This window comes from Culex quinquefasciatus, chromosome 1 (assembly GCF_015732765.1).
Source record: "Culex quinquefasciatus strain JHB chromosome 1, VPISU_Cqui_1.0_pri_paternal, whole genome shotgun sequence".
In the NCBI taxonomy this organism is placed as follows: Eukaryota; Metazoa; Arthropoda; class Insecta; order Diptera; family Culicidae; genus Culex; species Culex quinquefasciatus.
In genome coordinates, this window is record NC_051861.1 from 44,797,801 (window position 1) to 44,811,551 (window position 13,751).

At 35.1% G+C, this 13,751-nt stretch overlaps 1 protein-coding gene across 5 annotated transcripts in view; it reads right to left on the reverse strand.

The window, feature by feature from the left end:
- Positions 1–13,751, reverse strand: part of LOC6033670 (Y+L amino acid transporter 2) — a 46,126-nt gene that overhangs the window by 13,483 nt on the left and 18,892 nt on the right. For 3 of the 5 annotated variants that reach the window (XM_038257470.1, XM_038257465.1, XM_038257462.1), the window contains exons 2-3: positions 6,577–6,904; positions 4,034–4,280 (exon numbers count right to left, since the gene is read on the reverse strand). In XM_038257470.1, the coding sequence (XP_038113398.1) occupies positions 4,034–4,280; positions 6,577–6,828 (499 nt within the window). In that variant the 5' untranslated portion in view covers positions 6,829–6,904. Of the gene's footprint in view, positions 1–4,033; positions 4,281–6,576; positions 6,905–7,378; positions 7,570–13,751 lie in introns of those variants that run through there. The other 2 variants (XR_005277742.1, XM_038257461.1) reach the window with 2 other exon arrangements.

Here is a 13,751-nt window from a genome sequence, read left to right on the forward strand (position 1 = left end):
TGGATGTTGTGTGGCCCCATTGAGGATTTGCAGCAAAACTATGAACACCTATGAACAAATAGCGTAAACTTATGATTTTTTGAAAAAATGTGTTTTTTCCTTCATAATCAACATTTTTATAAAACTTTTGCCGGATTCGGACGAGAAAAATTATTTCCAATAAATTGGTGTACAACTTTCCAATATTTGTTTGATTTTTATATGAGAAAACTGTAAATTTAGAAAAAGATAGTAATTTGGACTATTTGGCAAGAAAGTTTGTCAACAAAAATGTTGAATATAGGGGAGAGTGGGGAGACTTGATCCCCGGGGAGACTTGATCCCAAGCCTGTATCTCGTCAGCATGTGGGTAAAACAATTAGCTTTTTTCTAGAAAGTTGTGCGAAATTGACTAAAACTCATTGTAGAAAACAAAGAAAAAAATTAAAAAATGTTTGGATTGAGTTACACACATTTTTCTAAGAAGTGCTGCAAAAAACTTCCAAGAGATCTTTTTTCTTTGTTTTGATAAGTATAGAAAACACTCAAAAATTATTCAAAAAAATATTTTTTATACATGAATTGTTTGATAAACATATCAACTCCAAAACCCTAACGCATTTGACGTTAAATTTATCGTCATACTATTTTTACAATCAATTGTTTAAAAAAGTGCGTTAAGGGAGACTTGATCCCTGCATTTTTACAGTCACTGGAATCAGCCCCAAGATTAAAAAATTTGGCTGGGTTTTCGTACATAGTTTCCTTTAGTATAGTTATACATAACTTAGTGCAGTTTGAACCATTTTTCAAAAGTTTTGTAAACAAAAACTACCAGCTTTTGTAAACATGCTCAATTTAGGTCTAAAAAAGAAAATTTTAAGTTTTTAAATATTTTACATGCTAAACTTGTTGTATTTTGAACACAAACGTACAGGTTTAATGTGAAATTGCTGTATCATATAGAAAATTAAAAGTTTGGATGAATAAAAAACATTTTGCTTAAGATTTCTTCAAAATGTTGAAAGGGGGATCAAATTACCCCCAACATTTAGAAAATGCCGGTTTAAAATATTTTTTAAAAAAGCTTGGCATTATTCGAATAGTTTATCTGATGAAATACCCTTATCAGCCAAACATAGTTGAATGTTTAAGCTTTCAATTCATGCAAAAAGATCATAGTTTTGTGAGAAATTGACAGAGTTATGTGCGATACAAAAAAAGGGGATCAAGTCTCCCCACTCTCCCCTACGTTAACACATCTGTTATCAACTATATAACTGTTTATTTCATTGATATATACGGGGAAACTCATTTTTTCGTGTTCCAAAACATGTTTTTTTTAAAGAAAAAGGTCACAAATTTTGCGCGTCCAACAATTGATGTTCATTATTTTAAAGCAAACAAATTTTCTCATCTTTTGCGACCAGTTTCATTAAGATTGATGCAGGGAATCATGAGAAATAAGCGATTTTGTTCTTCAATCCAGCAGAAAGGAATACGATTTTTGGCAAGTTACCACATTTTGGCGCCACCTACATTTGAAACACAGTCGCGCTGCAAAACTTCAATTGATTTTTTTTAAATACTGATATTGAGACAAGTCTTACCAATTGAATAATATTTGAATAATAAATTTAAATCGTATCAATGTCACCCCGGTTTACAGAAACATATTTCAAATTAATTTTACAGTTATAACCAAATATTAAAAAAATCTGGCTGATATTTTTCTCATTACTAAAATTTAATTATTGATACCATTATGATTAAAAAAAGATTATGATTCATATTCTTTGATGTCCATGAATTAACAAATCTTCTGGTCTTGTTTTACAAAAAAAAACACTCAGTTTTCGAAATGAAACATGATATTGAATGTTTAACAAAAAAAGTATTTCTGTAAACATGTTTTTTTCCCAAAAATTAAAACAATTGAACTTTTTAAGATCATAATTTGAAAACAACACCCAAATGGCGGTCACATGATGTGATGCATGGCTGCTTGAAAATATATCAGATTCTGCATGAAATTTGTCCTCATGCATTTTCAGCGATTGACATTGACATTTTTGCCCGTTACCGACAATTATCGACGGCTGATTGATTGTATTGCAGCAAAAAATCTTAACAGAACGTGGTTTGCACCATCAACTTTATGTTTATTGATCCGACACACTACCACCGCACCAAGGACGCTTGAAGAAATGAGAGGGACTGAGATATTCTTCTCTCTGAAGTGTTGCTCGAGGAGGCGCCAGCAATTTATATGTTAGTGAGAATTGCAGATCGCTGGCATGTTTACACTAGGGCAAAAATCTGGAGTTTTTTTTTAAAAAAAAGGTCCAATAACCAAATTTTCAATGTTGGTTTATTGGACCTTTTCAAAAAAATAAACTCCAGAAATGAGCAATGAGCTTGCTGCAAAAACTGTCATAAAATGTAACATTTTCTGCAGCAAATCCACTGTTGCAGATTTAGAGATATATATTTCTTTTGGGTGTACTAATAATTGCTCTCAGAAATTGGTTTGTCAAAATTAAATTTTGCTGACAAAGATTTTGGGTTTGAGTTAAACATGAAAAAATAATGAAACTAAACACACTCATGAAGATCCCTTTCATTTTTTCCCCGAGACGACATCGGTTTTGAATGACATTTCAGTTGCGTGATTTTAAATTGCCGAATCAATTTTAGTTTTGCATTACCTCAAACAACAGTGCACCTAGTGCAATCCAACTCAAACTCAACAGCAGCAAAGTTTTTTTTATCGCGTGTACTGAGTAATTTTCTATTAGTAGCTAAACAAATATTTGTTTTTTTGTTAAGTCATTCAGTATTTGACAGTTATCTAAATCAATCAAATGAAAATCGAATTCATTTTGTTATAATTATTGTTCACCGAGTTTTGAAACGGAGTCCGGTAAAATTCATAAACTTTTTTATGTTTCCTTTATTTAACCATGGTGGCTCATCTATACCAAGATATCAAGCTCTCATGACCTTGTTTGAGCTTTAATCTAGATGAGATTTAATCCAGCATTTATCGATAACGTATCACATTTTCAATACCACAACTGATAACATTTCTGGAACTGGTAGGAAAAGAATGTTGGTCGTGACGTATTTTAAAACAATGTTCAACTTTTGGCTACAAAACTGCAACAATTCCCTTGCTACGGTACTAAGAATGTATCCGGAACTGCCTCCACGCACCAAGTAATCCTTTTCCGGCTCACAAATCAGCCGTAACGAGCCGAAGACAGGGTAATAACGATAAATGCTATCGCATGTTTATTTGCCTTTCCGGCTCCGGTCTGTTTTTACTGATTGTTCATCTCCTTTCCCCCTTTCTAAGCGCCACTTCTTCACAGTTTTGCTGGTGTCTTCTAGATCAACATTCCAACACGTTGCCACACTCACTCACGCTGATAACGCATTTAGCTGACATTCACAGAGCGGAAGTATACGTGACATTTTAGCTAAAAAGGTTTGATGTCACGCATAGATTGACGTCACGAAAATAAGTTAAGACAAAATTAAAGGGAATCAACTCGTACCGTAAACCATGTTCAATGTTCAAAGATTGCTTTAGCTGGATTAATCAACCCGACTGAATACCAAAAAGAGCATCCCATGACAAAAATGAGCTCTGAATAGCCACTTCTAAACTGGGATGATTCTATTACGAAAATTGCCCGCCATTTCTCGACGTCAGCCGCTGCTGCAGCTGGATTGGATTATGTGATTGCACTTGCAACGGTGGTCGTAACTGACTAACTGGGCAATTTCTACGCCTACACCTTATTGCAACGTACAGTTCTCTACTGTCAACGACATTTCACGGATGATGCAACATTTTTTTGCTTCCGATGCACTACTTCCAGACTACTATCAGATGGAAGCCCCCGGGAGGCGGCCGGCAATTGGACTTTCATTGATCGATTGAGTTTCTAGGGGGTCGTTCCTGAATCACGAGGATAATGTAACTGACTTTGTCAAGAACGTCGTAACTTTTTACGGATAATGAATCAATTTAAAAAAAGAAACTTACAGATACAGCAGACGGCCAGCATCCGGGCGGCATCGTCCGGCGGTTGGCAGTCCGGGAAGAACGGCTTCAGGACGTACACGCTGAACGTGAGGGCCACGATCGCTTGCGAGCACGGCCGCACGATCATACACTCGATCCACAGCCGAATGAAGGCCATGAACGGGCCGAACGTCTCCATGATGTACGCGTAATCGGCACCGGACTTTTTGATCATCGTGCCCAACTCGGCGTAGCAGTACGCGCCGACCTGTGTGGGGGGGTGTCAAAGGGAGAGAGAAGGAAAAAAGGGGTTTTAGCTTTTTAGGAAAACACTTAACTAGAAGGGGTTATAATAAGAGTCTGATATAAGAATGTTATTGATGAACAATGTCTATCTTTGTATTCAAAAGTATTAAAAATACAGCAATTCCTTTTGAAAAGAGCATAGCCCCGTATTTGTTTATTTATGCATTAGAGTGACCTACAAATAAGTGGTCCTAAAAATGATAATTTTCGTAAATTTTCGCAAAGTCTCACCTAAACAACCCCCCATTTTCCGAATCCAATTTATCAGTGGTCTAAGATCCTATTTTCAAATTTAAAATGAAACATGTTTCTGATCCATTCGAGAAAACAAATGAAAATTTTGGAACCAATATCTGAAAACTTAAAAAAGTTTAATTTTTTGCATTGGAAATCAAACCAATTGATGAGATATGAAATTGGTGTCATTTTTCATCGAAAAAACACTATTTTTTTAAATTCTTCCATTTTCCGTTACTTGACTGTAAAAAAATCTGGAATATGTCATTTTATGGAAAATTTAATGTACTTTTCGAATCTACATTGACCCAAAAGAGTATTTTTTTCAAAACAAAATCTTTCATTTTTTAAATTTGTGTTTTTCTAACTTTGCAGGGTTATTTTTAAGAGTGTAGTTGTGTTCTACAAAGTTGTAGAGCAGACAATTACAATAATTTTGATATGTAAACATAAGGGGTTTGTTTATAAACATCACGAGTTATCGCGATTTTACGAAAACAAAAGTTTTGAAAAAGTTGGTCGTCGTCAATCATGGCCGTTCATCGTCACTCGCGACAGACACGGACGACGAAACAAAGAGAAACGCAAAATGTAACTTTTTCAAAAAAAAATTTTTTCGTAAAATCTCGATAACTCGTGATATTTATAAGCAAACCCCTTATATTTATACATCCAAATTTTTGTAATTGTCTGCTCTACTTTGTAGAACACTACTACACTCTAAAAAATAACCCTACAAAGTTAGAAAAAAACACAAAATTTAAAAATGAAAGATTTTGTTTTGAAAAAATGACTCTTTTGGGTCAATGTAGATTCGAAAAGTACATTAAATTTCCCATAAAATGACATGTTCCAGAAATTTTTACAGTCAAGTTACGGAAAATGGGAGAATTTTCAAAACTTTTTTAGTGTTTTTTCATGAAAAATACGTTTTTTCGGAATTCTGAGTACGTCATCAAATTGAGCGTCTAATTTTACATAAATGTCCCTTTGACACCAAATTTCTATCTCATCACCGTTTCAGGAAGCAAATTATTGAAAAAACACCTCTTTTTCGCATGTTCAAAAAGGGGTCGTACCTCCCCTCCGTCACGAGATATCAAAAAACGGTCCTCGGATTCGTGCTCAGAGACAAAAGTTACCCCTTAGGACAACATTTCACGCAAATCGAAGAGGGGTCGGGGCAACTTTTCCCGATTTCGTGTGAGTTGTTAGAGAATTACCCATATTTAATCATTTACTACATAAGTATTATGCTTTCTAAGCCCAGTGGAAAAAAATAACTCAAAAATGACGAACGTCTCGTCCTGATGAAAACAGTGTCCTGATGCAAACAAATATCGAGCTGTCACAGCCCTGCGAAGGATGTTGGCCGACTTGTTGGATGGTCAGTTGAAAAACCAGCTAGAAGTCGCCTAATAAAAAACATTTGCTACACGGAGAAAAAAGAGTTCCTAAAATTGTGAACAAGCGTTCATGAAAATGGGAACCACGAACAAAGTGTTCAAATCCCATGATACGTTTTTGGAAATCCCATTTTCATGAACGCTTTTTCACGATTTTGGGAACTCTTTTTTCTCCGTGTAGAAAGAGATAGGAAATCTGATGCAAACATTCGTCCAACTGCCATGTAAACATACTTTCAATGTGTTGGTAAATTTCTGACTAGAAAGCCTTATTGAACACAGTTCAGACTCGATTATCCGAAGATCTCGGAAAAAATGAACTATGAAAAAATACTATCGGTTGTGTATTCAATGGCAGCCCTCAGCTACATCCCTGCTCACGTCATAAAATGTGTCACTCTTGGCAAATAAACTCCCAAAACGATCATGTTCTTTACGACCACCGTCTCGTAGGTACCTTAAACAGGTTCAACGCTTTTAAAAAGTTCGCCACTTCCAAAAACGAATAACGGACCCATTAACGTCATGCAAGCAATTCTGTCCTCACTGCCAAAACTTGTTCCCCACATTTCCTGGAACCCACTCTCTTCAAGATTGATTGCCCTCACAACTCACCATCGAAAACAGGCCGGAGATGACCCACACGATCAGCGACATGTTGACACTGCCGGTGTTAAGCAACACTCCGGTTGGAGACACGAAGATTCCGGACCCGATGATGGAACCCACAATCACGGTAATTCCGTTGACCAGTGTCATCTTTGGCTTGAGGACGATCTCTCCATCGCCGCCACCTCCTCCTTCTTTCCCATTGACACCACCATCCTTGGAGTCCTTCCGGTCCTTCTTCAGCGAATCGTCCTCCATAGTTTTTGTGTGTGTGTTTTCTAAACGGATCTAAGAGGTGTTACCAGCTGGAACTCTGAACACTTGCCGGCGATATCTGGGGAAAGAAAAGTGATAATAAAAAAGCTATTAATTTCGATGTCGGCTCCAAAATACACGAAAGTTGATAACATCAAAAGTCCAAGAAAAAACAAATTGTTCCGTTATCACAATGTTGATGTCGTCAGTTCAAAGGGAAAATAACAATAACACAAAGTGGCAAGTGGCAAGTGACAAACGCAATCTGGGCCACCGTCGGACCGTAATCCGATTCCGAGAGCGTGGTCTGTAATTTGTTTGCTGCTCTTTTGCATGTTTCATCCCATTATCACTGTAATCAATCAACGCGAGAGCAGCGTGTTGACGAGAAGTGCATCGCGTTGGCTTGTTCTTTAATGCCACCATACATACTAATCATAGTCCTTTGACTTTCGCAGATTGTTATTTACGTCAAATTTGCGAAAAGAATGCTGGCATCTTGAGAAAGGGTTCGGGAGTGCTACACTTCTTGTCATTGCTGATCGATACTTACACAAGAAAGAGAGAAAGTTGGGATATCTTTGGGAGCTGAACCTAGCTGACGGTCATGATTGTAAAAACTTTTGCGACGTTGATAAACTGCACCATTTTGGAGACAAAATGATTCACAATGCACTTTGTCGGACAAATAAAATTAAACAGGCTATATTCAACGTGAGTTGAGTTTTTAAAAGGAAAATGGCGGAAGAAATTGTCCAAACAATATAAAAAAGAACAATAAACTTGATGATTGAATCCAGTTACATCGATCATTATTACCTTTCGGTTTACTGAAATTCACCACAAGGATTCTAAATAGAGTCATTTTTTCAGTGAAATGAGCAATAATTTAGTGATTTTTTAATGGAATTTGAAATATGGCCAGATATTAAAAAAAAAATGACAAATATTTCAAAACATTTGTTTTTGAGTTTTTGAGAGAAATATTTAAAAGTTTTAGAAACTATTAATATTGATATTTTTTGTTTCTTGGCTCTCAATAACCATAACTTACGGAACTTTTTCGCATTTTTTATTATTATTTTTTTATTCGAGTATAACTGTGTCCATTGGAAACATAGGTTCTTACAAGCGATTTTGAGAAGGGATTTTCTGGTCAACTTCTGGGCTTGGACAAATTTAGACTACCCTTTCCTTTCAAATTATCCGTTTATCATTAGAAAACAATATTTGACAGCCTTTACCAGGGCTGTGGAGTCGGAGTTGGAGCCGGAGTCGGTGGAGTCGGGTCTTTTTGGGGACCTGGAGTTAGAGTCGTCAAAACTCAAACAGTTGGAGCCGGAGTCGGAGTTGGCTAAGTTTTATGAGCTGGAGTCAGAGTCGAAGTCGGAGTCGATTATTTTTTATAATCCGGAGTCGGAGTCGGAGTCGGTGTTATCTAAAATTCAACAAAAAAAAAGTTTTTTTTTTTCTTGTTCAGCATACGTTATAATGCAGGATAATTTACAAAACATCTTATATTTTCAATTGTTTTTAAGTCGCATGAACTGCGTTGCCTTTGTTAAATTTATCTGATGCCATTATGTTTTTAAAGCATTTTAAATGTGATTAAATAGCTTTAAGTGAGTTATTTCCAGGGTTGCGAATGAGTGAGCGCTCACGGAAGGCTTGCTCGCTCCAGCTGGAGCGTGAGTTTTTATCAGGTAGCTCGTGCTCGCTCACGCTCACCGGAGCATTTTGCGCTCACGTGAGCTGGTGAGCCAAAGTAGGTAGTTGTTTTTTCCTGTTGAAGCATCTGCCTGTTTGAAACGAAGTTTCTAGAACTATCTCAGCACAGGCAGCAAAAACAAACAAGAAAGTGGTCGAACAAACAAAAGTAGGCAATGAAATGGATTTAATCAGCGAACCGAAATTTACGTTCGATTTAAAATCTAGACATTTTTCGAACAAGGAACAAAAAACTAATTTCATAATGTAAACATTCATTGACGTGAAGAGATGCACTGTTGGTTCACAAATCAAATCCATATTGGACCATATTGTATTGTTGTTATGTACAAAAATATTGACAATTTATGTATTTTTTATTTATTTTTAAATAATCTTTTAAACAGTTACAATCACCTTGTTCAAAAAATCATACTTGTAATTGAATATTTCCAGAGGTTTGGTTGCGAAAGTGTTGAATAAAATCCGCTTGTTGGAAGAAGAGCCAACTTTTTCGGGGTGAAAAATATTGACAATTTATTTGATTTGAGTCAAAAGGGTTATTTCAACCCTTAGGAATTTTGAGGCATATATTTAAAATAGAACTTTTTCAAAAATGTTACCCTATTTTCTAAAATGTTTGCCAAATAAAGACTAACCTTATAAAAATGATAAGCCGTTTCTAATCACTGAATCACTGAAAGATTTAATAAACGGAATAACTTTTTTTAATGGTAGCTCATTCTGACCCGCAATCTGGAAATGTAGTCAAAACACTGATTAGGTACATAAAACAGTTTAATGTTATATTTTAATCAAACAAGCATTTAACCTTGAATCGAGCTTACCGAAGCATAAATCCTCTTGAATCAATTCATTGTTTTGAAAGTTTTTCTAAGGTTTACAGGCCCTTTTATTTAGGCGTCTATACCCCTCCGCCCCTCTCTGCTACAATAAGGCCTTTGAATTCTAAAATATTTATACATTCGACTGTATGTCTAAAAAATTATTTGACCCCTGCGAATCCATGATTGATGAGATTAAGCTATTCCAATTCATATATCATAAAATTTGTCCACAAAGTCATATTTCCATAGCCCTACTGCACCCGACGCAAAAAATCCATCTAGAATCGAAAAAAAAACTTTCTCAAAAACGTCAAATGATAAGCGACACGTCCAAAATGAGCGCTCCGTGAGCGAAATATGAGCGCGAGCGCGAGCGTGGAGCAAACGTGAGCTGAAAAAATCGGAGCAAACGTGAGCGCGGGCAAACGTGAGCTAGCTCGCGCAGCGCTCCTCCTCACGAATGAGCGAAAAGTGAGCGCTCACGAGCGCGTGAGCGCGTGAGGAACGCAACACTGGTTATTTCACTATAATCACAAAATTATAACCTGTTAAACATCTGAGCAGCTCTCTAGGAAATCGGTCTTTTTTCTAAAATTTTATTTTTTGTGTTTTTTAATCCGACTGAAACTTTTCTGGTGCCTTCGGTATGCCCGAAGAAGCCATTTTGCATAATTAGTTTGTCCATATAATTTTCCATACATATTTGGCAGCTGGCCATACAAAAATGATGTATGAAAATTCAAAAATCTGTATCTTTTGAAGAAATTTTTTGATCGATTTGGTGTCTTCGGCAAAGTTGTTGGTATGGATATGGACTACACTGAAAAAAAAATGATGCACGGTAAAAAAAATTTTGATGATTTTTTATTTAACTTTTTTCACTAAAACTTGATTTGCAAAAAAACACCAATTTTTAATTTTTTAGAGGACATCAAATACCAACTTTTCAGAAATTTCCAGGTTGTGCAAAAAATCTTTGAGCGAGTTATGAATTTTTGAATCAATACTGATTTTTTTCAAAAAATCGAAAAATTGGTCGCAAAAATTTTTCAACTTCATTTTTCGATGTAAAATCAAATTTGCAATCAAAAAGTACTTCAGTGAAATTTTGATAAAGTGTACCGTTTTCAAGTTAAATCCATTTTTAGGTGACTTTTTTGAAAATAGTCGCAGTCTTTCATTTTTTTTTTAATTAGTGCACATGTTTGCCCACCTTTGAAAAAAAAAATTTTTGATAAGCTGAGAAAATTTTCTATATTTGCATTTTTAAACTTTGTTGATAAGACCCTTCGTTGCTGAGATATTGCCATGCAAAGGTTTGAAAACAGGAAAATTGATGTTTCCTAAGTCCCACCCAAACAACACACCATTTTCTAATGTCGATATCTCAGCAACTAATGGTCCGATTTTCAATGTTAAAATATGAAACATACGTGAAATTTTCCGATCTTATCGAAAAAAATATTTAAAAAAATGTTCAACCAGGACTAACATTTTAAAGGGCGTAATATTGAATGTTTGGCCCTTTTGAAATGTTAGTCTTCGTTTAAAAAAATTGAAAATAATTATATGGACAAACTAATGATTCATAATAGTGTTTTTTTGCAAATCAAGTTTTAGTGACAAAAAGTTAAATAAAAAATCACCATTTTTTTTACAGTGTATCTATGCTGCCAAATTTGTATGGAAAATTATATGGACAAACTAATGATGCAAAATGGATTCTTTGGGCATACCGAAGGCTCCAAAAAAGTTTCAGTCGGATTAAAAAATACAAAAAAAAATCGAATGACCGAAATCTGAGAGAACTGCTCATCTCTTACTCAAGTATGTAGTATTATTACTAAAATAACAATAAACAATATTGTTTTTGTAGTCAGAAATGCTGCTTCCTTTTGTCAATATTTATGTACACAATCAATTCAAATTTGATCAAATATAATCCAGTTCTTTCTGAAAAAGTACACAAACAGTCATCTTTTACCCCGATGGTGAATGCCTGGAAGGTTTTAAGTAAATCATGTTTCAGGAAAAAAAATACGAGGTACACAAAAATACTGTTCTTGTAAATCTATAAAAATCACTGGCAGTATAACTCTTCCATCAAATAATAAACGATTATATAACAATCTATTACATAGAACTTAGAACTCAACATGCGCATTTTGTTTATAATTAAGAACAAACAAAATCAAAGTGTCGCGTTTAAAATAATTGAAACTGACAAAAAAAAAATTAACAAATTTTGAACTGATTACTGATTATTTTAAATAAATTTATCTTCCAACAAGTTTTACGAAAGGTGATTATCATTGCAAATCAATGTATTTGAAAAAAAACTTTTTGAAAAGTAGCTTAAGGACTCCTTTTGAAATATCTATGACCTAAATAATTTAATCCTGTTTATTTTTGTTTTTTATTTTCATTTTTTAAGTTTTTTCATAAACTTTGATGGAGGCGTGAGTAGCTTAGTAGCTGTGACCTAAAAATTATTATCCTGTTGATTTTTTTTTCAATTTTTAAATCATTTCAAATACTTTGATGGAGGCGCATTCCTAAATCTTCATTTTAGGTGAAGACGCAAAAAGCATTGCGTGCCTCCTTTTTTAATAGCATAGAAAGTTTGAAAATTATAATAAATCAACAATCTTCAGGTAAAATATTTTCTAGATCATGGATTTTAAACCTCTCCTTTCCACGCATTTTTTGAGGTATATTGATTTGCAATAATAATCTCCTACAGCCATGGCGCGATGTCCATGTACATAAAAATCAGTGGAGCTTTTGTTTCGTTTAAAATTGTTATTTAAATAACCAAGGCGACCTTGGTAGTCATTGTGCTTTTTGCCTTCCTCACCTTACTGAGGAAAGGCTATAAAATCACTTGGAAATTAAAATTCTTAATTTGACGTTCTAGACCCACCTTCATGTATACCTATCGACTCAGAATCAAATTCTGAGCAAATGTCTGTGTGTGTGGTGGGATGTTGATCAAAAAATTGCCACTCGATTATCTCGACATTGGCTGAACCGATTTTGTCTGTTTTGGCGTCATTCGATCCGTCTTGGGGTCCCATTAGTCGCTATTAAAAATTATGCAGTTTAGTTAAGTACTTCAAAAGTTATGCTAAAAAAACAATTTTAACAAAAGTCCGGAAGATTGTAAAAAGGGTGGTTTTGCCTTCCTCACTGAGGTAAGGCTATAATCCTGCTCTAAAAATGAACTTTTTATTTAAAGCTCGAAAACCCACCTTGATGTATACATATCGACTCAGAATCGAAAACTGAACAAATGTCTGTGTGTATGTGTGTGTGTATGTGTGTGTGTATGTGACCAATAATGTCACGCAGTTTTCTCAGCACTGGCTGAACCGATTTTGACCAAACCAGTTGCATTCGACTTGCTTTAGGGTCCCATACGGTGCTATTGAATTGTTTGAAGTTTCGATAAGTAGTTCAAAAGTTATGTATAAAAATGTGTTTTCGCATATTTTCGGATGTTGAATAAATGGCAGTAAACTGAACCAAACATCATCATGTTATACATCGTTAGTTAGGTAATTAAAAGACCTTTCCAACGAGTCTAAAAAATAATTGATAATCTGGCAACCCTGTCTTGAGTTATAACCACTTAAGTGATAATTATTTACTTTTTTGAAGCCGGATCTCACTTAAATGTATGTAAACAATGTCCGGATCCATCATCCGACCCATCATTGGTTAGGTTATTGAAAGACCTTTCCAACGAGTCTAAAACATTGACGATCTGGCAACCCTGTCTCGAGTTCTGTCCACTTAAGATGCCACTTATGAGCCCTTGAGTGATATGTGTGTTTTTTGTATTCCGGAACTTAACGAAATCAGACGAAATTAAAAAAAAAATAATATCACACATCACCCATTGTTGGAAAAGAGTGAGGAAGGCACCAACCACATAGGTGGATTAAGTTAGTTATTGTAAGAAAACCCGTCATGCTATATATTTTCAGAAAGGTATTTAAAAGACCTTCCCAACGCATCCAAGACATTGTAAATCTGACAAATCTATCAAAAGTTATAAGCACTTAAGTGTTATTTATACGCTTTTTGGAGGCCGGATCCCAGATATGTTGATGAAAACGTTTTTCGGATCTCTCATGTGACCTATCGTTGGATAGGTATTTAAATTTTATTTTTATTTTCCAACGCTTCCAAAACATTGAAGATCTGACAACCCTATCAAAAGTTATAAACACTTCAGAGTTATTTATGCACTTTTTGTAGGCCGGATCTCAGATATTTTGATGGAAACGTTGTCCGAATCTCTCATGCGACCTATCGTAGAATGGGTATTCAAAAGACCTTTCTAACGCATCCAAAACATTGAAGATC